Here is a 27,930-nt window from a genome sequence, read left to right as displayed (position 1 = left end):
CCATTCTTTTCCACTAGGTTATAAAATTCCTCGAGCAGTTCCAGCATTATACTGTTTGTATTCACACCACAAAAGGGCTCTTTTTTTTTTTTTTTTTTTTTTTCAGCCAGAGCTGTGACTGCAGCAACAGTGTGGGAAGCTCCTGACTCTCCTGTGCTCTCTCGAGCTCTTTCCACAAGAAGGTACCATGCACAGGCTCCGCAGGGTCAGCCTGTATAGGTCCCACCGCATCACAGGCTGGCTAAGTCCACCTACCCACACTCTAAAAATCCTCTGTTAACCTCACTCACCTGTAGAAATCTGTTTCTCAGCTTGTCTCTACAGGTCAGAAAACATATCCCTTTGACCTCCATGAGGCAGTCCCAGCTGTGCTATATTCCTTTTGCATTATTAATGCCTGTGTTGCCCTTGAAATAGAGAAGACTACCAAGTGGTAACATAGATGGTGAGTTGGGGAAGGGGGGTAAGGCTGCTTTTCCTCACAAGCAATGAGGCTTTTTAACCCTTCTTACTGCAGTTGCTCCAAACACAGACCATTGAACTTCAAGTTCCTGGCAAGTGATCATTTTTTGTCCGGATCCAGCAGAGGCACCTGGAGCTAGGAGCATAAGGCTCAGCATGCTCCCTTGACGTACTTTAAACACCACAAGTTGTGGCAAACGCGTCCTCCCACTGTAGTATTCACCATCTACACAGTGCTCTGAGATGCTCTCACCTGTTTTGTGGCTAAAAAAAGAGTCTAGCATGGCCTGTCCAGGTGCTCTGTGCCTTCTCGCTCGCCAGTTTTTTCACCTGGTGAGTGGAACCACATTTGGGCAAGCCTGGGCAGTAACAGATTCAGTGCCTGCAAAGAAGTGGATTAAAAGGCCTTTGAAACTAGGAGCAGCTACTTTCCTTAAGGACCATGCAAAGGCAAGCAGCAAAGGCCTTCGCCAACTATGCAGAGATCCTTGCAGAAGTTAAATTTCCTTTTGCGAGATGAAGGAAATCCCAGGTGAACAACAAGCAACAACCACCAAGTCAGTCTTACATCCAAAGTCACGCAGCCCTCAGCGCTCCTGAAAGGGGAGCAGCTTCCCAGGCACAAAATAAATAGGAGGGGTGAGCATATAGAAACAAGAGATGCCAGGCAGGCACAGGAATATTTACAGTGCAGGTGGAAAGGAATATCAGTGCTCCGCCTGGGGAACGAGGCCCAGGGACGGCCCACTGGCGCCCATGGCCATCTGCATGGCGAGGGCAAGGCTTGCTTTTGCCTCCTGTAACTCTCACAGCTGCCACCAGAGGACACCAAATTCCTACAACATTTAGCTCCTGAGACCAACACGTTCCCGGCCCCTTTGGCTGGGAACGGGGAAAAACACTCCTATGGCTGTGGAGCAGCAGTTCCAGTCCTCAGGAGGAAAGCCCAGGCCAGGGGACCCTTGATGCGAGCTGGTGGTGTCCGCATGTGCAGCCACTGCTGTAGCTCTGCTCCTGCCCTTACAGCCAGAAACTGACTTCAAGCTCGCGTATTTCCAGGGACTGCATGCTCTGAAGACCTGTAATAACAGAAAATATCACTGATTCAAACCACTGCTAGATGATCGGAGACCAACAGCCACTGCCAGCTGAACAGATGCTCTTATTCCATATTTTCATTGAAAGAACCTTCCAAAATTCACAGCTTTGCCAGGCTTCATCCTGACATTTCAGCTGCATATTGCAAGAATGCCATCAAGTGCTGGAGGCCTTTGTTTTTAAGACGGAAAGGCTGGGCTCTGGAACCAGCTATGGGTGCAGGCATGGGCCTGTGCGTAGGATTTTCTGAACAATTAATCTGCACGTTATTATTTCAAGTGATCTCAATAAATTGCAAAAGCCACTCAGAATCAGCTGGATAAAATTCAATAAAAACACAGCAAAGTACTATGATCGGGAGGGAGAAATTAAATTCACAAATGAATGACTTGGAATAATTGGCTAAGCAACAGTATTACGGCAAAGAATCTGGAGGAATTAGAGTGGATCATGTAATAAATATGAGTCAATGGTATTCTGCTATTGAAAAAAAAAATCCTACAAAACATTTGTTTGGGGATATGCTAATGGAGTGTCATAAGCATGTCATGGAAGGTCATTATTATGCTTTATCCCGAAGAATGCTCACCCGTGCTAAATGTTGTGCCAAATCTGGGGCACTGCACTTTCAGAAAGACAGAGTAGACCAGCCAGCCCAACAGGAAGCTTAACCCAGGAGGAAAGCTGGATTGACTGGGGGAGCATTTCCAAGAGGGGCGATGAGAAGAAGGACAGCCTCCCCAGACACAGGGGGCTGTTCTGGCATGTGGCAAATAATGCAGATCTCTTTTCCCTGGCAGCCCAGAAGACACACAGAGGGGTACTAGACCAGTGTGGGACAAAGACAAGACACCAAGCCCGGTGCTGGCTGGGGTTTCATCCCATCAGGCAACTCCATTTTTCTTACTTAAGAGGGAAGGCATGCAGGTGGGGGATGGGAGGGATCACGAGTTTTGATGTGACAACTGGTGACAACCTGGAAACTTGCTTTTAGGGGAGGAATGGTCCTTTTAACACAACAAAGCGGCACACCCAAGAGTGTATACACAGACCACACCTACTGGAGCCAGCTTCCACGGGGTTGTTTGTACAGCAAGCAAAGGAGAAAATAAAGATTGGAGATGCAACTTCCTTTTTGCCCATTTCTCCCCCAGGTCATCCTGACCTTATGAATAGTGTGGCAAGGCTGTACATGTATCACTGCTTTCTGCAGTTCCTGATGACCTTCCCGGTCCTGCTAGTCTCACAGACTCCCTCCACTTAGACCTGGTTTCCGCCAAGCACCTCAACGAATTTGGGCACGTCCCCATTCAGTAAAGGCCTTAAGCGCATGCTTAAATTTAAGCATGAGCTTCAAACAAAGCATGTGTTTAGCAACCTCTGCAAACAAGGCCTTAACCTTAAAATACACACATAGATAAAATGATTTTTCACTCCAGCTAGATTCAAATGCTTTCCTCAGGCTCCTTGAAGTCGAGTCTACCACCTCTCTGACACTGAAATAGATGCCTTGCATAAGAAGACTCTTGCTTCCTCTCTGCTGTAACTCATCAGCTCTTCCCTGCTCCAGGGCACGTACCTCTAGGGACAGATGAGATCTATTCCTGTTAGTTACTATGCAGAGCTAGATCTCAGCAGCAGCGATAAAGGCCCTTGCACATCCTAGCTTGCTTGCTGATACTTCCCTTTTCTCTGGAATTCATACTCCTCGCCCGCCCTCGCTCCCTTCCCCCTTCCCCAGTTGCTCATACTTCTGGAAAGATGACTGAAGGCTAACTAATGAGTAAGACGCTGCTGCACGTCATCGCCTGTCTGCTGCAAGAAGGGGTGAACAAGTTCGTTTGTCCACAGGTTAAAGTGAGGTTGCCATCCAAACACAGAGCATGTAATTGGGAGACCAAGCAGTGGGAAACCTGCCCTCTCTTCTTTCTCGTCTGGAGCATTTAATTTCTCTTGTTTTCTTCATTGCGTACACCACTTTATGCCTGCACAGCATCTTTCAAGCAAGGATCTTAAAGGACTTCATAGACCTTAATTAAACCTCATAAATCCCTAATTGATAGATGAAAATTCTGAGTCACAAAAAGGTGAAGGGATGTGCTCAGGTGCAGCACTGAGTCAGTTGCAGAGCGTGGAGCAGGGCTGTGGTGCTCCCAACCCCGTACTCCGCATCCTCCCTGCTCGACGGACATTATGGATGACGAGGATCTGCTTGGAGGGCACATTCAGCAGCTGCCTGACACTGATCCCAAGGGCCAGTGATGAGGGACATGCATCAATTGCATTTGGCACTGCAGTGCCCCAAAACAGGCCAAGAGTGGAGGCAGGTGCAGACAACCCCAAGGGCCCAGCACCAGCAAAGGGGCGAGACACCAGTGGCAGGCTATGGTGTGGCCACCACTGAGGGTTCCTGATGAAAAATTTTCCCTGCTCTTGGCTGCTGCCCCATCTGCAGCCATGGAGCCCCAGTCAGCCCGCATCCTGCTGACCCTCACCCCAAGGCCTATCTGTGGCCCAGGGCCTGGATGATGGCCATTTCCAAAGCCTGGAGCAGTAGGCCCAGTCCACCATGGACCTGCATCACCATGGTCACTTGGGGCACCCAGCCCACATATCCCAGACAGCTTCTGGTCCTTTTTTGCCCTCGCTTCCCTGCCCAGCCTTTGTTTTTGAGTAGGTAGCGTGTAAACTGTGCAGGGCAGGGACCATCCCAGCTGGGCGTTTGCCTGGCACGGCCCTGGCCGGCCTCCTGCCACCTGCACTGGGCAAACAGCGTCAGGACGGCGCGGCCCAGCCCGCCTCGGTGCCGGTCCCTCTCGGTGGACGTTGTCACATACTGCTTTCCAATTATAGCCTTTCAGGCTGCGACGGCGGCATTTAATTGTCTGAGTTTTATAAACACTGCACGGCCTTGGCTGACGCCCGAGTTAATGATCCCCTGCAGAAGCGACTTTGGCCGGCCGGCTCCCAGCTGGGCCATCGCCACGCCTGCCGGAGAGGGTGAATTAAAAAAAGGAGAGGGTAAAAAAGCAGAAAGGTGACTTAAAAGATGATGCTGCATCTGAGGAAATGACACATGCCTCCCTCTTTTCTTCCAGCGATATGCAATGCTGCTGCCGACACCAAGGAGAGAGGGCTCAGCTCCACAAAGCCTGCAGCAGCAGCCCTCCTACCTGCCCAGTGAATGGTGCTTGTAGCAGGACAAGCAGCTCCACTCACCCTTCAAACTCATGTTTCTTTCCTTTACCTTTTTTCTCCTCCTAATATCAACAAAGGAAAAAAAAAAAAAAGAGACACAACAAAACCAACCCTCAAAAATGCAAACAGAATGAAGAACCCCACAAGAGTAAATAGACAAGGCTTTTATGTTAATACAAGAGTCACTGAGAGCATCAAAACAAAGGAAAAAAAATCTCTGGGTGAAATTTACAAACTGATGTAAATCAGCCTGTTGAATTTCGGTGAAGAGCACTGATTTTCCCTGGCTGCACACACAGAGTGTATGTATGTCTGTGTGCTCCCTCCCCGGACTCCTTCACTAGAGCCTCCTGGCTTAGTGACACAAACTGCATTGGAAGGGGACCAGACGACACTTTGCTGTAATTTGTACATATGCACCACTAAAGCTCAGCATTTATATTTAAAAAAAATAATAATAATCGGGCGAACGCACAGCTGCAAGGCGGGCTGGGTAATTGTGCAATGCTGGGAACTCTTAGGTAGTTAATAATTATACTCAACCTTCGGTCTAGTTCCTAACAACACCCCTAGGCGTGTCGCTCTTACAGAATAAGGGCACACGCCCTGCTGTGTCTCCTTGCTTAACAGGAACACAAAGTACAGTAGTAGGAGGTGTTTCCTTGAACTCTGAACAATTGGACATTTAAGGATTAATTACTGTTAAGGAGCTTTGGACTGGCAAACACACTAACTCAGCTCTTGGCTGCGTCTCCCAGCCAAGTTCTCTCAGTCATCCTAATTAGACATTCTGATACCATCTTTAATTATATGATCTCACATACTATTTTTTTTTTCCCTTCTTCTATTATTTTTTGCACCGAACCCCTGTCCTGTGCAGCACGCTGGGCAGGGGAAAGCACCCTCCTGGCAGCACAGCAGCAGCCGGACCGTGCTCCATTTGGACCCGAGGCTCTGCTGAGAGCCACCCAGGGGCTTTCACAACAGGAGGAAAGCACCCAAGCTGCTGCGGGCAAGACGGGACCTATGCAGTATTTGTCAGTATTGACTGCAGCCCGCCTGGAAAAACGTCTGTGCTGCGCAGCACCCTGCGCCAGCCGCCGTGAGTGCGTGTGCATGCACATGTATATACACAGAGGCTCTCCCATACACACCTTGATCTTGTTGAAACAACAGGAGGAGCAGAGTGCATGTTGTTAATGTTTTTCACCTCGGTAAACACCGCATCACTGGGGCGATGCTCCCGCGTCCCGACTTGCAGCGCCTGGTGGTGCTGGGGGCCAGGCGCCTGCCAAAAGCCGCTGGAGCTGCTCCACACGCAGGCTGGTCCTGCTGCTCTGCAGAGTCCTTCCTAGGAAGGAGCCTGGCCATGGCCAAGAGTCGCTGACTCGATGCTGCCTCGGCTTCTGCTGGCAGCCGTTTGCTGCCCACCCCTCGCGGCCCCCCTCCAGGGACGCAGAGGGAAGTTTTGGGTGGCGTGCTTTCAACTGAAACGCTGCTGCTGCTCGGCTGCGCTGGAAACTCAGCGCCCTGAGGTCAGCCGAGGTTCACTCAGCCGAGGAACTCCTTAAATGGCATAGTCTTGCTCAAAAGCCTGCTCTCTTTGTGGCGGTGAGCAGTGTGGGGACGGATGGGCCAGCACTCACTGAGACCCTTTTGTGAAGGCCAGACCCCCAGCCTCACATGGAGGTGGGGAAGGAGAGCAATGGCGCCGCCTCCCCTTGCCGCCCTGGCCTCCCTGCTTTCCCCAGGGCCAGCCCGCTCACTGGAAATGGCTCCAAGACCCACCCCTGCCTCTACCTGCCAGCAGAGCTGACTGGTCTCAGCAGCAAGGCACCCATGTAAGCTTCTGGGGCTGGGGAGCCTGGCACATGCCCTAACAGGGGCTCAACCCGTCCTCCTGGAGGGTCTGGGCTAGCCCAAGTGCAGCCAAATGCTTCACCACCTCTTCCAAAACTGGGGGAGGAAAGGAAGACCTGCCTGTCCTGGGCCAGCAGCACTGCCCCACACAGGGAGGAGCCCTCTCCTCCCAGCTCCTTGGCGCTTCTCACTGATTCAGAGTCAACATAATGGGGCCGAGATGGCGCCATTGATCCTGCTGGGCAGGCGGAACCGCTGCACGGGAGGAATTACTAATGGCTTCTTCCCCAATGGCACCAGGTCACAGCATTCGGCCCCTCGTACGGCCCTGTGGTGGAAATGGTTCTCCTCCCTCCCCACCACCAGGAACATGTCCATGGAGCAATGGTAGAAGCAGCACTAGGAAATTAAGAGTTGGTGTCAAGTGAAAAAAAAAAAAAAAAAGAAAGAAAAACAAAACAAGGACAGTCACCACAGGTAGTTGACAGACCTACCCAGCCACAGCAGCCAACCATACTCTCAAAAGCCATTCCCTGGGAGGGTCCTGCCTCCAGCCCTCTAGGACAAGCAGGTCCATGTTGCCACAGACCTCCTACAGTCATGGTGTGTCTTGGGGTCTGTGGGTTGCCAAAACCCTTACTGCACAGCTCCTTCTGCTCTGTGCCCCCACTGCACAACCTCGATCCCTGCAGCAGCCAGGGGAAAGCTTGGACAGGGGTGATGGCTGCTGCAGCAAACCTCTTGCATCAGGGTGACAGGAGCAGAAAGGAGGAAGAGCACCGCTGCAGGGTGAGCGCTCATCCCAGCTGCAGGTGCCAACCGAAGAACACGCGCAGAGCCAGGGGAAGCACCTGAAGCCGATGTTTTGAAGGCGTCACTCTCCTTTCCTATTTCTTCCCTTTCACCACAGACAGTGTCACAGACAGATCTTCATTTCCTCAGCCGCCAGAAGTGCAGAAGGTAATTAGATACCAGTATGGCCTCAGAACATTGCTCAGAGTAGAGATTTAATCACAGTCCTCATGGCTCATAAACATTGAATTGGAGGCTAGAAAAGACAGCTAACATCTCCCATCACCCCCATGACCTGTAGCAGGCAGGGAGGAGCAGAGGATTGCAGCTAGAGTTCTCATCAGCCCAGGACGAAGGCTACGGAGGCTGGCTCCTGCTGTGTGAGGCTCTGGCATTGCCCATGGCTGGTGCTCATGCCTCGCCCTAAGCCCCGGCTTTGAGAGGTCAGAGTAGGGCTGTGCTTTATGAACTTGGTAAATGTACCTTTCTGCCCATGTTAGAGCATCCAGCACTTGAATAACCTGAGCTCCTCAAAGGGAAAACACTGACCTATTTCTTCCTTCTGCCCAAAACAAACATTGTCTCCTGCCGTGGATGCTCACATCAACAACCACCAGCAGCAGTGTGTGTGTCATCACTGGGAGACGCTGATGAATGCTGCTGAGTCTGGGAGCCCAGTTAGGGTTACAGAAAAGGGGGCGAGGGGACCAGAGGGAGTGTGCACGCTCAGCTGATGGAGTCTGCCTGATCCACGCACTCACCTAAGCTCACCGGCTGTAGACCCAAATTTACCTTTCCTGGAAACTTGAAAAACTTATTCCTGAGAGAGGAAAAAAAGTATGAGAGCCCACAAAAGGCAAATAGGCAATGGGTACTGGCACTGCCTATGAGCTTGCAGAGTTGTACAGTCATTTGTGGGATGCAGGCTGTAGATTACAGCCATGTAAGGCCTGTCTCCCTCTCTTCCCCCACACTAGTCTGTGGAACAGAGCATGCAAAATAAAAAGAGAAATCTGAGACTCACACTGTGGCATGCCGAACAGTTTACATTCTTGTCTGCCATGATATCCTCCTCCCAGCCTAGTTCTTATCTGTTTGACCTCACATAGCCAGCATCAGAAAAGCTGATATTTAGTACAGAGGAATTCTGTAGTTCAAATGTGATAGCAGTGCAGAGGGGAAGAGAAATATGCTTTCAATATAGTACTTCTGGACTACATAGAGTCAAAAGCAGAAACACAGAATGGTTGAGGATGGCAGGCACCTCTGGAGATTGTCTAGTCCAGCCCTCTGCTGGAGCAGGGCCACCTACAGCAGGTTGCTCAGAGCCACGTCCACCTACGTTTTGAGTATCTCTGAGGACAGCGACTCCATGACCTCCCTGGGAGCCTTGAGGTTTCTTCTTTGAGGAAAGTCTTCCTGAGGTGTCTTGGATCTCACTGCACTAGAACACACATTAAAAACCTTCTTTTAAACCTCAGCCTTATGAGAGTGTGCCAGCAGCTTCCACACAGGTTGATGATCTATCTCCTGATTTTGCTCCTGATGCTAACAGTGGCCAAACACTGCTGGATGGGGGCCTCTCGTGCCACAGGAGGCAGAGCAGAAAACACTGCACCGTTGCAATGGAACTCGAGAACTTGTTATGACAAAATGAAACTTCAGGAGGATCAGGTCACAGTCATCAGTAGGAGTAGGACCATAAGGTATTTTTTTCCTTTTTCTTTTCTTTAAAAAGGAGTATCATTTGTTCCACTTCAGTGTATCTGATGCAATAACCATGTCACAGTTTTCCTCTGTCACATCCTTCCCACATGACAGTGGAAACATCACTTCAAACCAGCATTCTGGATGCTCTCCTTTCCCCCACACTCCCACTCCAGCTCCACTTGCCATTAAGTTTTCTTAGAGTTTAGCACAGACTTATTCTTTCCATTGGCTGCAGAATTTCTGCAGTGTTCCCGTAGCTGCTCATGCAGATTCTAAACCAAATTAAAGAGGATGGAAAAAAATAAATAAAACCACCACGAAAAAACCTTCATGTGACACCTTGCTGTCTCTGGTATAATACATTCAGGTCTTCTGGGATTGTTTTTGCCACAAAAGATCTACCCCAGGTAGGGTCTCCCCTCCATCAGAGCAGCAGAAAGCACAAGGTTAACTACACTAGAGCTGTGGAAAGAAACTTTTGAATGTGCAAGAAGACCAGGCTGCCCTCACATGCTGCCCAGGGAGATGAACCACTTCTTGGAACTTCACTAAGAAATGTGACCATGAGGAAAAATCAGGGATGAGTCTAGTATGATGGGGAATGGACAGGTAAAAGAGAACCGGGAGCCTCTCTTAATTCACGTACTCCATAAAAACGCCATCCGGCCATCAACTGATCACAACCCAGCTGTTGGCACAGATGGTTTTTGCATCCTTTCCTTGCCAAAGGAACAGGCAACCTCCCCTCCAGCACAACTCCGCTGGGGAGCAAACACTCTCCCCATGATAACAACCAGATCCCTCACTTGCACAACAAGATCTGAGCATGGCAGGGTGGGGGGAGGCGAGCCTGTTTAAGAAGGAGGGGGAATTCCCTACATGAACTGGAGATCTAAACCAAGATGGGGATGTCGGGAAAAACACAATTTCCATGTCAATGTGGTAGAATTCAGCCTCCCACAGCTAGAAGACTGGTGGGAAGCAGTTTGCTCAGCTGTGTAATTTCATCTTTCAAAACCAAATGATGGTAACCGGTGCGGACATTCCAGCACCTGTGAGCTAATGGTGACAAAAGACAGTCACGACCAGCCGGTGCTGGAAGGAAATCAGGTGGGAGGCCCAGCCTTGCAACTAGCATTTGCAGTCAAACATCGTTAACCCCTTTCAAAGGGCGCTGCCAGCTTTCAGGAGCGCAGGGATCACTTTGGGGTGGCAGCAGGCAAGCAAGGACGTATCCTTCTGTTAGCCATTTTTTGGGAGGGGGCGGGAAAGGGGAGATGCTGCCAGAGGAGCTGGTTTTACAGACTTGGGGCTGGATGCCTCTGTGCACCAGTGTAATGGGAAAGCCCTTAGTGAGGCAGAAAACCCTTGAGGCACTCCCCTTCAGGAAAGCTTGCGTGTAGTAGGAGATAAAATGGAGACTCCCCCATGCCCGAGGCTCTGTGGAGATAGACATTAAAAGATGGATCCTTCAGCATATTTCCTTATAATTGCCACCCCCCCCCCCCCAAGAATAACTATTTTCCTTCAGCCCCACCAGGACAAGTGCATTTGGAAAAAGCCTCCCAAAGGCTCTCCCTCAGTGTGTCATCCTCGGCCCCATGGGGCACCCCAAAGCTGACTCCAACTCTACAGCCTGCACCGACCCATGCCAGCTTCACGTCAGCTTTCCTACAACATGGATTCCTGACCACTGAGCTCACTTCACACAGGCGTGTGCACGTATTCCCCATTCTGGTGACTGATACCTTCAGCATTCCCCATGACTTCACAAGTATTTTCAAGCACGAGCCACATAAGTCGCACCGACATCTCTCATCACCTTCCCCTATGGCACTGTGAGAACACAGGGGTTAAAAAAAAAAAGAGAGGGAGAGGACAGGGACAGGGACCAGCAGGAAACCAAAGTAGACATTACTGCTAAGGAAATCCATGAGTAACAAGCAGCTTGGCCTGAGGCCAGCTTGGCTAACCATGACTCACCTACCATCTCCTCCCCGCCACTGTATTTTTACATCGTCCACTCCTAACCTGGCGTGTCTGGGTTCCTTCCACTCCAGAGACTGCAGCTTTTCCCAGGAGAGCCAGGCAATTGCATATTAACTTCCTGCTCACTGCCAGTGAAGCAACCATGGTGTCCACCCCACCCCAAGCTTCCAGAGCTTTGAGTCCTTCTGGCTGAAGCAGTGGATAAAAAAAAAAAAAAAAATTAAAATAATAAGGTCACCTCAGCATGCATTTTCTAGTTCTATCCCTTTCTTTTTGAAGCAAAGATGAAAGGATTAATGCATTATTTGCCTTTTAGCCCAGGTGGTCTGTTCTGCTAGCCTCTGCCCCATTTACCATTGTTGCCACTAACAGCTGTCTGGATTGCAGCTGCTCTAATGAAAGAAGCCCTGAAATGTGCTACAGTCGGGCACCTGGCAATGCTGTACCCATTTGTTCATATTGAAGGAACATGCAAGCTTTTAATTGTTCATGGCAAAGGGAGCTTTTTAATGACTTCAATTAACAGAGAGAGAAGAACTCCAGTTAGCTCTTGCTATACAAAAGAGTGTCCACAATGTCATTAAAACAAGATTTACAAGTGTCATAACTCTCAGCAGCATAGTCAACAATACAGCCAATCATTACAACTGAGCACCAAAGGAGAAGGGGGGTAGGGGGGGGAACCATCACACCACCTAGGGACGGGAAAGAAAGAAAGGAGTATGGGGGAGGGAGTGCAGAGGAAAAAAGAAAAGTCATTTTTCTTTTCAATCTAAATTGATTTTATTCTACAAAATGCTACTCAGTTAAAATTGTAAAAGCAAAACCATTTTAATATGTTCTTTCTTTCATAGCAGCAAGCTTTCTCTAACAAGCTTTTTGTTTTAGTGCAAATACTGTAGGCCTGTATTACAGTAAAATAACAAGAACAGAGAAGAGACAACACCAGAGAGAACACCTCAGAGCTGAGATTCTCCAGGACTGCAAGAACGATACCAAGATCACAACGAGCAAAGAAGGGTCCCAATTCAGCAGTCACCTTTAAGAACCTCCTTGGCAGAAACTATTTCACTGCAGACAAAAAAAAGAAAAACCATGAGCTAAAACTTTTGAGGAAAAAAAGATAATGGTGCCCCCAAACCTTCAATTATCCTCATGGTCAGATACTAATCGCTGAGGCTTGATTCCACCTCTAACACTCGCTTTGCAGCAGCGAAATGCTACTGATGTTTTCAACTTCCACAGGAAAGTGGAATCAGAATCAGGCCCTTTCTATATCTGAGGATCTTAAAGTAGACTTTAGTGACACTAGTAACTTATCGCTCTAATAAAGATGCACTATCCCGTATTGATGTTACTTTGAACTACACAGTATATCAAGATATATACAACATTTTATCCTCTCACTGAGCAAAAACAATTGGATACCTATTTTCTACACATTTTAATATGGTTTTAATATCAAGTAACCACAAACAAGAAAGTGGAATAACCCTTTAATCATACAGGATAAGAGGGGAACAATTAAGTAAAACAGGATGGGATTTTATTATTATCTTGTATTCTGAGATTTGTCCTCAACTCCACCTACTGTTCACAGAGGAATGATAATGCATCTTTAGAAACATATCTCTTTTTACATTTTATACAGACAACAAAACCCAGAATCTTTTATTTAAAGAATCGGAAAAAAAATATTATCCTAAAAAAAGAAGAAGATGGGAGTACTTTTAATGCTTTCTTTATTATATCCAAGTCTTGAACAGAAAAAAAAAAAGATGTAAACATGATAAATAAATAAGAAACAAAAGTAGATTGTTCCCCCCACCTCTTAAAATGTTTGACTTGGCCTTCCTAATGAAAATGAACTTGTAAGTGTCAAAATAATAAGGTTTCTTACATTTCAGAAGTCTGTTTTAGAATGAGAAAAAAAAAAATCAACAACAAAAAGCAAAAAAGCAACAACCGAACACCAGGAATGTGAGTTGGGAGGATGTTAAATTAATGGCGGGCAGATCTGCTGGAGCAGGCACAAAATGGCTGCCTGCCAATAAATAATAAGATACCAGGGAGAGGGGGTGTCTTAGGTTTGTTTTTGTTTTTGTTTTTCATTTAGGATGAAGGCCAGGTGGATCCTACATACAGTAAGCAGCAAAATTAAAGGTTCAGAACTAAATAGATCATTTAAATAATAATTATAAAAACACAACAGAGAGCTACTGTCCCCAGCAGGTTGGTCCCAAATCCCGTCACACCACAAGCAGTTTGAGACTTATCCAGTCTCCACACCTACAAGAAAGGAATAGATGAAAGCAATGCCACAACCAGGGAGAGGGAAGGAACAACGAGGGCAAAACTGGAATGGCAAACATCACCTAGAAGCTGAATGTTTCCTTCAATGCGGCTGCTACTGCTCCTCCCAGTTGGGCATTGATTAACTTCAGGTGTTATTAGATGCTTCACTGGGCCAGTCACTAGGGGGTCAGCCTAACACCAGCTGAAATTCCCTGGGCCTTTTGCTATTGACTTCAACAACTTTTGGTTAGATGCTGGTTATAACAGCTCCCGCATCCCCAGAGCATGCAGAAGAATGTAGAGGCACATTTAGGAATTCCTGTACATTTAGGAATCGTCAGGTAAGGTACTCAAGGAAAATACTATTTCAGGGGTGGGGAAGATTCCCAAAAGCACACCAGCAAACCTGAAAAGAAGTATGCAGAGCCAGACCAAAACAGCAGGAGACTTCAAGCTGTACCTGTCTGCCAACAGCTAAACAAAGTTAAGGCTGATCCACAAAATACAGAAGGCAGGAGACCAGCGGTCCTAACACAGACATCCTCGAAGAGGCTTGAGGGAGAAAACGGGCAGGCACGAGGTGTTCAGGGCTCTTTCAGATAGCAAAGTGATTCCCCTTTCTCGGCTGTTTGAAATCGCTCCCATCAGTCTCACAGGACAGGAAAGGGGATGCTCCTGTCCTACCTCTGAGAAGGTCAATGACAAGTCAACAGGCAGTGGGCAAGGGCCAGCAGCAGCTCCTTTTGGCAACAATTCAGTGAGCAGAAGTAAAGGTAGGAATCACAGCCTTCCTTGGGATGCATGCCTCTCCCAAAGGGATTAGGAGAGGGTATGGGTGAGTGGCAAGGCCCTTTATTTAAAACCTTCCTGTTTAGGATGAGAACTTTCTATCTGGGGGAAAAAAAAAAAAAAGCTAAAGTAACTTGTAGAGACCAATCTGGGGCTATCACAGAGGACTGAACCAAACGTGAAAACAAACATCTCTGCTGGGATGGCGTTTGGAGGCTGGCAGATACGGGGTTTGCGTGCAGGGAAGGCCACGCCTAAGGATTTTTTCAGAAATGCAACTGGATTATGCCACCTGCCTACTTGTCAGAGCTAGATAAACCTTTTCCTTTCCAAGAAACTTGCCATCACACCTCTAAAAGTGCGCGTGTGCCCAGCAGACAGATACGCAGCCAACAAGATGGTCAACATACCTGAACTGCAAGTAAAAAGGGGACAAGCAATATATTAAAAGATATTTGTTACGAAGGATCAACAGTATTTTAGAAGATGTTTTCACTGTCCCCCTAGGAGTTAGGCTTACCTAGGTCTGAGGAGGCAGCTGACTTCCTAAAGCCCCTAGCAGGAATGCTCCTGACCTGCCAGCTGGCCTCAAAAGCATCTGTATCACTTTAGGATTCACCATTTGTCAGTGCTGCATTCTGCCCACAATGGGTGGAAATGACATGTAGAGACATTTTATTGAGCAGTCTTAGATTCTCAATGCAGACTGGCCCAAACAAGCACCTGGCAGAACGGAGACAATTAGAGAAACAGTGGTTTCACCTAAAGTGACATCATCTACATAAAACCCCATGAAAACTGGATCCTCTGTGCTAACTACTGAAATTTGAATGTCTACTTTATTTTAAAAAAAAAAAGAAAAAAAAAAGCTTTGATTATCATTTAAGGACAAACAGACTCCTGTATCAATTTTACTTATTAAGCTCAATTTGAAACCTCTAGCACTGGTATAGAGATGGAAATGTTTAAGCAATAAAGGAAAAGCCTGAATTACTGAATCAGTTTTACAAAGGAAAAAGATCGCTCATATCTTTCTATTTCTGGCAGCTCTGGCAAATACCTGGGTTTAAAATTAATAATAATTGGGAAAAAAAAAAAAAGAAAAGAAAGTCTACCTTTACAGCCAAAGTAGTGTCACTTTGAAATGACTCAAGGAATAGGCATTGGCCAGGGTTTGAGGGAATCCAGCCCTGCTGAGCAAAGGTCTGGCTCCACAAGACTGAGCCCTATTAATTCCCAGCGGAGTTGGCAGGGACTGCAGCAGTTTAGCATCTCACAGCACTGGCCCTGTCATTGCATATTGCATTTCTCCAGGTCCAGCCTGACCAAGAAATACCCATGTTTCAGCCAATTAAAAAAAAAAAAAAAAAAAGAAAACAAGAAAAGCTCACATCAGAATAAATAGCTGCCACCACAGCTTCAACAGACTGGACTAAAGAGCTATCCCGTAAGCAGCTTAGCTGGCAAGCTGAGCAGTCCTCGTATGCACAAGGTCATGATTCATCAGTGCCTTGACATCGCCAGGGCCTGAGCTTGGCTCCAAGCAGGAATAGGTTATGCACGGGACTGCTCTCAGTAGCAAACATTAGCGCTAAGCCCAGAGGTGGCTGGAGAAGACAAGGACCCAAAGCTGAAGGAAGAGCCCCCTGATTGGCTTTGGATCTTCAGGCCAGTCAACCCCAACAAAACCAGATCAATTACATTGCAAACACATAAAAAGAGGCCAATGACCGAGATGCAAATAATGGTAATTGATTTTCTTCCAGTGTCAATTTGTCAGTCGCACCAGATGTTACCAGAAGCTCTGGTTTTGTTTGAGCAGGCCATCAGATCAGCTATGCCACTGCTGCCTGGTCAGGAGCTCCTTGAGGCCCGTGCTGGAGGCTGGACCCCTGCCTTCGCCCCAGCTTCGGAAACTGAGGAGCTCTGAGCAAACACCACCTGCCAGTACCAATTGTGTGGATCTGTGCTGCCTTGTTTCCCAACAAGGAAAAGCTCAGCGAGGGCACAACCAGGTGGTTTCACCTCGTTATCCGCTGCCAGTCTCCTGGATTTATAGCACACGGTGCCACTTTTTTGGTAGCATGGTCTGCAAATATGGCCAAGGGGAGGAGAGGATTTTACTAACAGAAAGAGATCAGCATCTGAGTCAGGAGCCCTGACGGGGAGAAAGATGCAATGCTCTCTAGAGAGCAGGCAGCCCAGGAAAAGTAAACAATGAGTCCAGCAGCAGATTTGGTATCTACCAAGTTGGGGTTAAAACCCTGCCAAAGACACCGGTAAGTGCCAACCCAGCAGCTTTTCTGATGCTACTTTGGCCCTGAGATGCTAACTTGGTTTTTGAGGAGCCCAAGGGGACAGATATATCTACTTTTTAAGAAAAAAAGGCTTCCACGCGAGCCTCCTGCTCTCTCTGTTCACTGTGTCTCTGCCACAGGCCACAGTTATGAGCTCTGCCCTTGCCGCTGAGCCCTTGGGCTCCTCTTGGTCCCCCCACCAGCTCCTGGCCATGCCCCCTCCCGCCCGGGCAAAGTTTCCCACAGCCTGTCCCAAGAGGAAAGATCCTAACAAGCCTTTAGACTTCAAAGCAACTGGATGAAATGTCATGGGATCGACAACATTGGAAATGATAAGCAGAGAGAGAGAGAGGGAAAGAAGAACTTGTAAGGTCAACTAACCAGAATGATCTAAGCACAGAGCATAAACCGATCAGATCAATTCACAAAGGAAAGGGACGACTAGCAACTGTCTGCAGCTCGCCTTCTGTCCTGGCCAGGAGTGTTCCCCAAGTCCATTACGGTTGAGAAGAGGTTTCCATAGGCAGTCCCTACAGAGGGGACGTCGCCCTCTCCAAACAGTCCTGGTGCGTCAGTCCTCCCCTTGCCGTTTCCTGCCTCCAGGGAGCTGACGTTGGTCCTCACTCTCCTTCCTGAAGCTGCAGCATTTCCCCATCCTTGTTCTTGCTGCCCTTGTGCTTGAACGATCCTGTGCCTGTCTCTAATCCCATGGAGAGGGGCTCCCCCCATGGAGCTGGGCGGGGGGTGTAACACACTGGCAATGGGGGGCCACGGGGGGATTACAATGCCAGCAAGGTGGGAGAGTTCAAGGAATCCGAGGACTGGTCACCGCTGCTGCTGCTCCTCCGGTGAGCTTTGGAGCAGGACTCGGACGGGGAGAGAGGAGACTCCTGATCCAAGACGTTGGGGTAGGTGAACACCAAGTTGGAGGAGCCAGGAGTGATGGCTGGTGTCGAGGTCACCACGATGGGAGTGTTGAGTGCCTCCTCCCCATAAAAACCTCCAGCAATGCTGATGGGCTTAATGACAGACCTCTGGGCTTTGTCAAGGACCAAAGAGGAAGATGGGATCTCTTCCTCCACGGGCTCCTGCTTCACCACCACCGCTCCGCTCGCTCCAGTCCGAACGCTCTGGAGGCTGCTGGATGGTGGGCTCCGGCGCTCCTCAGGGCTGATTTTGCACACAGGGCTGTGAGCCACCAGCATGAACTCCAGTTTCTCCTTCTCCTTCTGGAGCTCAGCGATCTCTTTTTGCAGCACTGACTTCTCCTCCTCCAGCACCTCAGTTTCCTGCAGACAAAAGGGGAAATAAGTAAGTATCAGACTCTGGCACCGTTCCTCACCTAGAACATGGCCACCAAGTCCAGTTCCCAGCTGGCATGGGCAGATACGCCCCAGCCTCGTCATGAACCAAGCAAGCACCAGGTCATTGCTGGCTGAGTATTTTGAATTTCCTTTGTCTGCCAGGAGGCTATTCCCAAACTTCATCAATCTAAAGGTTATAAATGGTCTTCTCAAGAGCCCACCCTAGTTTTCTCACAGCCAGCCTCTACAGCTGTCTTGTTCTGTGGCTTAAGTAACGCTTTACACTTGCTGTCTGCCTGCCAGACACTTTAGCAGAGAGGACTCAAGATCACCTCTCACCATATTTTGTTAGGGTTAGGTCATGTTCTCATTTCCTCGAGAGAGGTAGTATACAGTAATCTCTAAACCGTTTCCATTTTTCTTTCTGTAGCTCATATTCCAGATGAGATCTTGCCTGTGACTCGTACAAAGGACTAACATTTTCATTTCCACTGCATCATCATCCCTCGATGCATCCTAGGATTACTCCATTTACCTTTCCCACGGTCACATCACACTGGTGGCTCATAGTCAAGCTGTGAGCAATTAGTATCTTCCAGTGTGAGGAGCTCACAGAAGTACTCACCCTTGGTCCTTCAGGATATGACATCCCAGTTTGTACTCCTCTCACTTGTATTAGTTTAGTCATGAGAATCCTTAAATTCTTACTATATGCTGTCCTGCCTCCTCTACACAGAGAACACCTCCCAAATTTGAGTCAGCAGCACAGTTCAGTGGTGTGCTTTCACTCCTGTGATTCTTAATACCATCATCAAACACAACCAAACCCAGGCTGCTTCTTAGAGGAGTACTGGAGTCTTCCCTACAGACTCTTTCAACACAACCCATCCTTGCCTCCTCTTCAGTCAGTCCGTTACCCATGCCACAGTTCTTGCACTCATCCCCACCGTCTCTAGCATAATAAGTTATTCCCCGCTATGGCACCAAGCCATACGTCTCTGCAGAGCTTCCTTTGGGCAGAAGATCAGTTACCCCCGCCAGAGACAGGTTAGCCTAAATTACATGGCTTTGAGAGGTACACATAACGTTGCCTCATTTTATCCTGCTTTCAGATGATCCTGAAGTCTTGTGTGCTTTTGTCCTCAAGGCTTTCATCTGAGGCACGCAGCATCTTTATTTTCACATACAGAGACCAGAGCTAGGAAGATGCGTGCTAGATGGCAGGCTAGACAGGAAGAGAGCCCCTGAGATGCTTTGGGCAGCCAGCAGTAGGAGTTTAGGCTGCTGAGCCCTCACCACCACTGATGGAGGAGCAACGTCACTGGGCAGCCTTGGAAGGGGAAGGCAACGTGTGTTTTGCAGCATCTTCCCCAGACAGGCTAGAAGAGGGAGAGCAATGCCCTGCGAGCTGGTCCGAAGGGTGAGCGACAAGGGGGAAGAAATGCATGCAGAGCACGTACCGCCTGGAGTTTCTCTGTTAGCTCTCGACGCCTGTTACGACACTTAGCAGCTGCCAGCTTGTTCCTCTCTCTCCGGATCCTTCGCTTCTCTTCTTCCTCGGGCGACAGCTGCGGGCAAGTGCCAAGAAAACCCACAATCAGATCTGAGCAAGGCATTCCTTGAAGTTTGTGAGGATTTAACCGCAACGCACAGAAAAAAGGCCTGATCCAGCAGGATGCTCAGCACTCCCCCTCTTCACTGATGTCAGCAGAAGATGAAAGCGCACGGTATCTCTGTGAGCACCGGGTCTCAGCAGAAGGGTGAGGAGAAGGCAGAGTGGGGAGCAGGGGGAAGATTGTGTAAGAGGACAGTGAATCTGCACCAAGGCCAAACAGATAAAAGATGCTCTGATTGTTTCACAACTTGGGTGGTACATTAAGCAAAACCAGAGCGCGATGTTGTAAGTGCCTCTTTCTTGAAAGAAAATATCTGCTGCTTCCCACACAAAAATAGTTGTTAGCTTGAAGGTCGGGGATGGGGTGGGGGGAGAGAGAGCGAGATCAGCAGAGCTCTCAAGAAGTCTGTGAAGCAACAATTATTTATACCACCCCAAAATCTGACCTCAGATTTTGGAGCACTCAGCGAGATAACAGGCTGCGTTTCTCGCATCAGCAGGCAAGGCTCCAGTGATACCAAGGGCTTCCTGAGGCCAGCTGACATCCTCTCTGATGTAAATCGGGAGCAATTCCATAGAAACCCAGAGAGTTACATTCTTGCGACACCAGAGGAAGTGAGCAGGAGCCCACAAGACCTAGTGAGGTCAGGCCTAGCTTCTGGGGTTAGAGACAAGGTCTGATAAATCCCAGGAGCAGCAAGCAGCGTGCCCCACGCCACGCCGGGCCCTTCAGCCTCCTCAGGCTGGCCGGCAGAGCACTTGTCAACAGAGAAGGGGAAGAAAACACCTCTTTTCATAGAAGCTTTCAGTTTTAGTATCTTTGGGGATGTCAAAATTACAAGAAGATATTCAACCCTTTCTACCGTCTTTTCTTTTCAGTGTTAGTTTTACTCTAACCTCATTCTGGTTTGTTTTGGTTTGCTTCATTTCCCTAATTTCGATCTTTGCAGTTTCAGGGAGTTTACTTCAGCCCCTGGGCATTCCCCTCGCTCTGTTCTGCTTTTTTTTCTGGGTCCCTGTGCACGGTGGCAATGATTTCACCGGCAGTACCCTTGCACAGTCCTGCCTGCCCGATTCCCTGTAGGTGTGTGGGGTTAGAGTGTATTTGTGCACCAATATCTGCAGGGAAAAACATTAGGCACACACACAAACTCCAGGCTGACTTGGAGCCCCTGTAGACAGTTTTCAGGAGCGTTTTCATGCTTTAGAAGCACAGATCTCACTGAAATACATTGGGACCAAAATTAGCCCTCCCGGGGCCTTCAGTCATTTCCAAGTTATCTATCTCAGAGGCCATGCTGTTTAAAAATCTCATAGATGGGGCTGAAAACGCTAATTTGGTCATGCTTAACAGCAGAACGGGTCTGAAAAGGAATATTCTGGAAGTGATGCTGGATTTGTTTGAAAGCAGCTTGCTGTGGCACTGCCGGTGCCCCTGCTGCACGCGCTGGCTGTAGTTTGTCCCAGCCCCCTGCGTGCAGCCGCTGGCAGAAGCGTTCATCAAGACAGGCCCTTTTCCTACAAGGTTTTCCAAAAAGGCACTCGGGCTCAGTGCTCACGAGCACCAGCAGTGGAAACCTGAGCCAAAGAGTCACGGCGAACCGCCCGGGTCCTGCCGTAGCACGTGTCTAATCAAAAAGACTTGGATGTGAATGACCCGCAATGAACGGCTTGCAAACAAGCCACAGGCCAGGAATTGCTTGGCAGGCATCCTTCCGCAAATAACTCCCAACAACAAATAAACCCGAGAATATGGTGATCTCTTCACGGCCAGTTTGTGAGCACAGAGGCAGCATTTGTCAAACAAATTAGCCGCTGCTAATTATTCCCCCAGTTCTCGTGAGAGCTTCCCTGGTGTTGGACACCGGCCCTGTGGGAAAGCGGGAAGGCCGGCACCTCACCCAGCCCCAGCGGGGCTCAGGCTTGTCCTACCCAGCACAAGCAGGACTTCAGCGGGACCTCTAGGTGCCCTCCATGCAACAGAATCGGGCTGTGGATCAAAACAGACCTAAAAACCTAAATGCAGGGCCGCCATCTCATTAGAAACAGGCCTCACGCAGCAGCTTGTTCGTGCAGAGTGTGCGTGGCACGTCCTGTTACGTTCCTCTGTGGTGACCCACATAACTGCTGCTTGGGGATGATTTGGGGAGATCTAAATCACTCAGATTTTCTTTAAAAGGGCACGGGCAGCAGTGGGACCAGCCATCCCACCCAGCTGTGAGAATGCTACCAGGATGGCAGCGCCTGTGGGCTCCCCGCCTCACTGCTGTAAAGAGGTCAGGAGATAGCATGCTTGCAGTGGGAGGGTGGATTTAGATCCTGGACATCCAGAAGGCTTTCTGTGAGACTGGAAGGGCTCTGGGGGAGCTGTTCGATGCTGGTTGGCACTGGTGGTTGGCTCTGGGGGAGCTGCACGATGCTGGTATCACCCAAAGCGGGACTGGAGCAGCGCAGGTGGTCACAGCTCTGACACAAAACACCGCCTGATGTAATTTGGGGATCAGTTTTGTAAGTGACCTAAGTAAAGCTCAGGGGTTTCCTTCTGCCTGGAGCGGCAGAGACACTCAAACTGAAACCCAAGGCTCGACTTGAGAGTTTCACCTGCTTTTGAAACCGAGCCGCAACGCGGCCCCGCGGTGCGAAGCCTTTGATGGAGATTGGTTAAGTCGTGCCGCACGTTGAGGAAACAGCAAGAAAGCCACCCTCCAGCTCACGCCGTGCATCACCCTGAGAAACCCTCGCGCACGTACAGAGCAGGGGACAGACCTCGGCTCTCCCCATGGGGCCGGGAGATGCCGTGAGAAGGCAGCAGGGGACTCCCCTGGCGCAGGGGCGTCTTCACACCCACTGCTGACGTACCCTGCGTCATCCTCCCCGCCGTGCTTACCTGCTCGTCCCTTCGTCTCCGTCCCACCGTGGTCCCGATGGTTTTAATCACGCCCGGCCGCTGAAGGGCCGTGTGTCCGGCCACCGAGGACAGCGGGGGCAGCGGGTGGCTGTAGGGGTGCGAGCGGGAGTAGGGGCTGGACATAGAGGTGATGACGGTGGGCTGCACCATCCACTGCAGGTCTTGGCTGGTCGTGATGGCGTTGATCGTGGGGATGAAAGCACTGCCTGATCCTGGCATATCTACTCGAAATTTCTAGGAGGAAAGGCAGGGGAGGGAGAAAAGAAGAAACCGTCAGAAAAAGCGGAACATGGCACGTACTCAGAAACCAGCCAGGCCCTCAGGAGCGGCACCAGTGAGGGTCAGAGCACTGCCTGAAGCAAAGGCACTGCTTCTGGTGCCCATGCAGCACCCTGGGCTGCCCCCAGGCCTTGCCCTCGCCCAGTCCCATCCTGGTCTCCCCTAGCCCTCCCCAAAGCTGCCTCCCGCGTGGGTCCACCGCTCCTTCCGGCGTGGGGCGAAAGGGGAATTAAGGAGTTTCTAGAAAAACACTTCTCTGCCAGTCCAAAGAAAAGGAAGAGAAACTTGGGCTCTGAAATGCTGTTACCGAGCGGAGAGCAAAGCTTTCTACCCAAGGATTCCCCCGAAATTCTGGCTCGGTATGGCCAGAGCGGCAGCTTGCTTCTCACTCGGTGGCTCCGTGCTTGCCGCGCACACGGCGCGAGAAAGCCGGCCCTGGGATGGTTACGTGCAGGGATATGTATTTTAATAGCAGCCTGTAAAATAGGTCTCAGGATTGAGATCGGACAAGTTCCCTGCAGCTCTCTGCACTGTCTAGACAAAACAAGGCAGCAGTAAAACCAAGGCAGTAGGTAATGATCGCCTCCCAAATATGTGTACACCTTGTTTCAGACAGAGGTAAATCCATCTGGATAATATGCTGGCACTGAACCGCCAGGAAAACAATTGCTTGTCCCCGGAGGGGGAAGCAGGGGAGAAGGAATGCTTTTGTCTACGAAGAACTCCCTTCAGGAGACTTTCAATGGTTAGAGTAGGCTTTACAGCCAGGCATGCCTCGCTCACCGTGCGAGGGATGGGGCTCGTAGGACCAGCAGCGTGAAAGCCTTGCCGCGATCCTGTGAGGAAGGCACGCTCTCGGGTCAGCAAACCAGCTTCCCGGGGACGCGAGGGGCCTTGCATCAGCCTGACCTCAGCCCAGGTAAGCGTCCCAGATAAGGGACAGCTCTCCAACACAGATTTCCTTTTCAGGGTGTGCCTAGTCAAGCACCTTGCCCAAGCGCTTTGTTAAACCAAGGCTACTGCAAACAGTATTCCACACGCTGATAGCCACAGCGTTGGGGCCAGTTTTAGCCACAAGTCCAGCTGCCAAGGCCCGGAGAAGAGAAGATCCAGTTTGCACACAGACAAATGCCAGTTCACAGCTTTGGACAGCCCTAGATCTAGAAAGAAAGGACAAGAGAAGGCAGGGATGCATCCAGTGTGGCAGGAGGATGGCAGTGGCACCAAGACCGTGGCAGAAGCCCCACCAGAACCTGCGAGGTTCACCTGGAGCTGGGCTCTGGCACAGCCTCAGCTCACCCCACGCCTCTGTAAATGCCATCCTCACGGCCTCTCCCAGCTGGCTCTGGAGGCCCGGGGCTGCCAGCTGTAAACACCGCAGAGGAATTTCCTGGTGAAAACCCCCTTCTGTGCTCTGCCCAGTGTAGGCCGTGCCCCCATGGCACAGGAGAGGGAGCCTCGGTGCCTCCACAGCCACGACACCCTTACAGAGGGACCTGAACCTCGCAGGAGGAAGGAAGCGCGCGGCTAGTTAAACCACAGGTACTCAAGTCGAGAGACGCAAGTTCTGCTTCCAGCTCCACAAGTCACTTTTTCTTTTTTTTTTAAACCTACCTGCGCCATCACCCCTCCTGTACCCAAAAACCAGAGAAGAAAGAGCCCTGCCTTCTTGGCAGCGACACCCGAAAGCTGTAGCTGGCTGCACAACGCACCCAGATGCCTTGGTGCTTTGCTGGGCACAGACACGGCTCCAGAGGAAACCTTCACGGCGGCGCCACGTTACCGGAGCCTCCAGCACCCTGCTACAAATTCCCAGCAGGGGCCAGGCGAGTCAGCCCCATCACCAAGTCAGTCACACAAGGTACGAACGTCTGACACAAACATCAGGCTCCACACTATTAATAAAGCGGCTACTCCGCAGGCAATCACTCTTGTGTTTGACCCGGGACTTTTCTATCCCTAGCACAGGTCTCCCGGTCAGCAATAGGGCTGCTCACTCCAGACACATCCCTCTGCAGCTCCGCGGGCTTGCTTTCAGGCCCGGGGCTGACAGCAGGCAGGAGGCATCCCCTGTCTGTGCCATGCCCCATCGCTGCCACCAGCTTCCTTTCTAATCCCTTAAAATATCCTACGGAATTCCCCCAAACACTCCAAAGGCTGTATTTTTCCCAGATAACTACGGGGCACGCTGCTGTGACGGGCTAAGTCTTCAGATGCAGGCACTTTGGGCCACGGCTGGATTTTCCTTGCACCGCTTCCTGACCGGCCAGGCCTTCCCCATGCACCTCACCTTCCCCACTAGGGCACCACACCGCCACCAGCTCCGCCACCCCAAAAGGCTGCTGCCCTCAGCTTTTCCTGCTCTGGCCCAAGAGAGGTTGCCAGAGGCACGGCTCCATTCTCCGTGTCGACGGCACCACGGGACAGATGCAGCACGCGGACGGAAGAAGGAATCCTTAAAAAAGCAGCAGCTGGACGAGGACCGAGGAGGAGTCCTGTTGATAAGGGTTCAAGAGCCCGAGCTCAGCCCCGGCTCTGCCCCGGGACGCCAGGCTGGAGAGCAACTGGCCCCGAGGAGGCTCCAGCGAGGCAGGGCAGGGCCAGGCTGCAGGGGCACGTCCCAGCTCGGAAGCGGCCAAGGGAAAAAAAACAACACCCCAAAAACACCAGAAAAATCCACCCAGAGGGACTTTAACAAACACTTGATTATCAAATCTGGAGCATATGGGACGTATCCCGTAACAAATAAAAGGCCCCCGACAGCTCGCCCGTGTTGAACGTCTCCTGGAAGGAGAACAGGACACCGCACGGGGGTATTTCAGGGGAAAGTCAGCCAGTCTGAAAAAGCACACGAATTATTCCCATTAAAGTCTATGTTTAGCACATGGCAAGTCGGCGATTAGGAATACAGCGTGACACGCAACTTGAAAGAAAAATGTTCCAGTGCTGCGTTGCATGGGAAAAATAATTAAAAAGCATCAAAGTTTTGGCTTCGAGTCACAGTTTCCACTCAAACATGTGACTGATGCATCTCTCCTTGCTTTGGGAAAAAAAAAAAAAGACAAGAAAAAATTTCTACAATGCATATTTTCTGTGGCGATAAAGCCCTGCAGATCCCCCTAGCCCAGGATCAGCAGAGCAGCCCCGTTCCTAGGGTAAAGGCAACGCTCGCATTTGATCCTAATCTACAACATCTGTAGGGATCAAGGGAAAGACGGCACGGGGCCTTGAGAAATTGCCCAGACTCCTAAGGAAAACATCGCTGAGCCGGCGTCCCGCGCAGAGCCCCGGCGCAGGCAGGAACCCTGGAAACTGGGCTCTGGCGCCCGCACGCGAGCTGCCTGGAGAGGACGCGCACCACCAGAAAATAAGAGGGAAAGGAAAAAAATGAGTGAAAAAACCCAACAAACAGCCATCAGCCCCTTCGGCCAGCTCGGGGCTGGGTGCCGCCAGCCTCTCCCAGCCTCCTGGAGCGAGTGCCGGACGCCGGTGCCTGGGCTGAGCGGGCGGAGGGGAGGGCGAGCCAAGGGTTTCCAGCTTTTTCGGCTTCTCCCCGCTCGCCCACCTCGTCCCGGAGCCGGCTGGGAAGCGTTGAGGGCTCCGGCCGCCAGCTGCTCTCCCTGGAAGCCTCCATCCTCGGCGCAGCCCGCAGAGGGCACCCACGAGATGCGCTGGGAGGCGGCTGGGAACCGCGGCGAGTCATTTCTGGTAAAACTTCTTTAATGCGAGGAATGTCACGGGCTGGTACGGTTGGCAAACTTTAGTACCGGACTTTTTTTTTTTTTTTTTTTAAACGATCCTATGACTTGTGGATGCGGAGACGCGCTGGGGCTGGCAGCGCTGCTCGCACACCGCGTAACACCATCGGGAGAAACGGGGCGGGGGGGGGGAGCGCAACTCCCCGAAAAAAGCCCCGGAGTGGGGATAGGGCGGCTGATGTAAACAAGTTATGAAATGGGCTGCGTTTGTATAACCGGCCCGGTTGTGTAACGCCTGCCACGGAGGTGCCGGCTTGAGGCGCACGAGCCGCTTTTGGGGCGTTTTCGGCGGAAAACCCAAAAAAGCGGGTGGGAAAGGAGAGGGGGGGGGAGGCAAAGGAGCGCGGAGCCGCGCCTCGCGGCCCCGCTCCGGCTGGGGCACAGCGCAGCTCCCCGGCCGAAATTTGGGGCGGCGAGGGCGAGAGCCGGCCCCGCGCCTCCCGTCGGGGTCCCCCCCCCCCCCCCCCAGCCCCAGCCCCGACCCCCAGCCCCGGCCCTACCTGCTGGGCTGCGCCGCCGGAGTAGGTCTCGGGGTGTCCCGGGGAGCCGCTGCTGCCTCTGGAGGAGGTGTCGAAGCTGCCGGGGTAGTCCTGGTACATGGTCCGAGGTCGGGCCGGGGGGAGCCGCGTCCCCGCCTTCCCGCACCGCCGGCCGCCGCTCCCTCCGCCGTCTCCCCGCCCCCTGGCCGCGGCCGCCGAGGGGTTTGGTGTGGCTGGGTGCGAGCGTGTGTGTGTGTGCGTGTGTGTGTGTGTGTGTGTGTGCGTGTGTGTGTGTGTGTGTGTGTGTGTGTGCGCCCCTTACGGGGAACGGGGCTGGAAAAGGCTTTTTTGGGGCGGGAGAGAAAAAAAAAGGGGGAAAAAGGGGGGAAGGGAAAAAAAAAAGGAAAAAGGGGGAAAAGGGGGAAAAAGGCGGAAAAGCGAGAAGACGGAAAGGGGGGAAAGAAAAGGGAAAAAAAAAGAGAAAGAAGGAGGAAAATAAAAGAAAAAAGGAAAAGAGAAATAAAAAAAAGAGAAGATAAAAGGGAAAAAAAGGAAAGAAGAAAAAAAGGAAACAAAAAGGTAAAAAGGAGAGAAAAAATAGAAAAACGAAAGAAGATAAAAAATGAAAAGAAAAAGGGAGAATAAAGGAGGGAAAAAAGGAGAAGAGAGGCAAAACCCCAAAATCAAGCGATCGGCGGAGCGGCTCCCCGGAGCGGCGCGGGGAGGCTGCGGCGGCAGGGGAGCGCCGAGCGGGGCGCGCCGCCGGGCTGGGCCGTGCCGGTGCTGCCGGTGCGGTGCTGTCCGTGCCGAGCCGTGCCCCCTATGTCCCGCTCCCTGCGCGCCGCCCGGCCACTGCCGCCCCTCCGGCGGCGCGGCGCGGCCCCGGGCGGAGCGGGCGGAGCGAGCTGCCCGCCCCCGGCCGCCCCTTTATAACCGCGGCCCGGCCGCGCTGCGCCGCTCTGCGCCGCTCTGCGCCGCGCTGCGGGGCGGCGGCACGGCCCCGCTGCCCGCTCCGTCCCCTATTATCCGGCCCCGCCGCGCCGCCGCCGCCGCCGCCGCACCATGTGCACCGCGCACGTCAAACCCGCGGCGCTGCC

At 51.1% G+C, this 27,930-nt stretch overlaps 1 protein-coding gene across 2 annotated transcripts; it reads right to left on the bottom strand.

Moving 5' to 3' along the window:
* Window positions 1-112: 112 nt before the first annotated feature.
* Window positions 113-27,272, bottom strand: FOSL2 (FOS like 2, AP-1 transcription factor subunit). 2 transcript variants are annotated; one of them, XR_005818066.1, is made up of 5 exons: window positions 26,855-27,111; window positions 22,297-22,551; window positions 19,255-19,362; window positions 16,872-17,779; window positions 113-1,541 (listed from the first exon to the last, which is right to left on the bottom strand). XR_005818066.1 is itself a non-coding variant. In XM_040550930.1 (5 exons), exons 2-5 carry the CDS (start codon window positions 26,951-26,953, stop codon window positions 17,270-17,272), a joined length of 972 nt encoding a protein of 323 aa, XP_040406864.1. In that variant the 5' UTR covers window positions 26,954-27,077; window positions 27,118-27,272; the 3' UTR covers window positions 11,881-17,269. The 2 variants fall into 2 exon arrangements, 1 of the variants encoding a protein (XP_040406864.1); XM_040550930.1 differs by lacking the exon at window positions 113-1,541 and adding an exon at window positions 27,118-27,272 and having other exon boundaries at window positions 11,881-17,779; window positions 26,855-27,077.
* Window positions 27,273-27,930: the final 658 nt, after the last annotated feature.

This window comes from Cygnus olor, chromosome 3 (assembly GCF_009769625.2).
Source record: "Cygnus olor isolate bCygOlo1 chromosome 3, bCygOlo1.pri.v2, whole genome shotgun sequence".
NCBI classification, from domain to species: domain Eukaryota; kingdom Metazoa; phylum Chordata; class Aves; order Anseriformes; family Anatidae; genus Cygnus; species Cygnus olor.
This window is presented reverse-complemented; position numbering and strand designations above follow the sequence as displayed.

Coding starts and splice junctions, on each gene's coding strand:
- FOSL2 (XM_040550930.1), bottom strand. CDS start 26,953: ATGTACCAGGACTACCCCGGCAGCTTCGACACCTCCTCCAGAGGCAGC. Junction 22,552..26,854: donor CCGGCGGCGCAGCCCAGCAG/GTAGGGCCGGGG, acceptor CTTTCCTCCTAG/AAATTTCGAGTAGATATGCC. Junction 19,363..22,296: donor GGAGACGAAGGGACGAGCAG/GTAAGCACGGCG, acceptor ACTTGCCCGCAG/CTGTCGCCCGAGGAAGAAGA.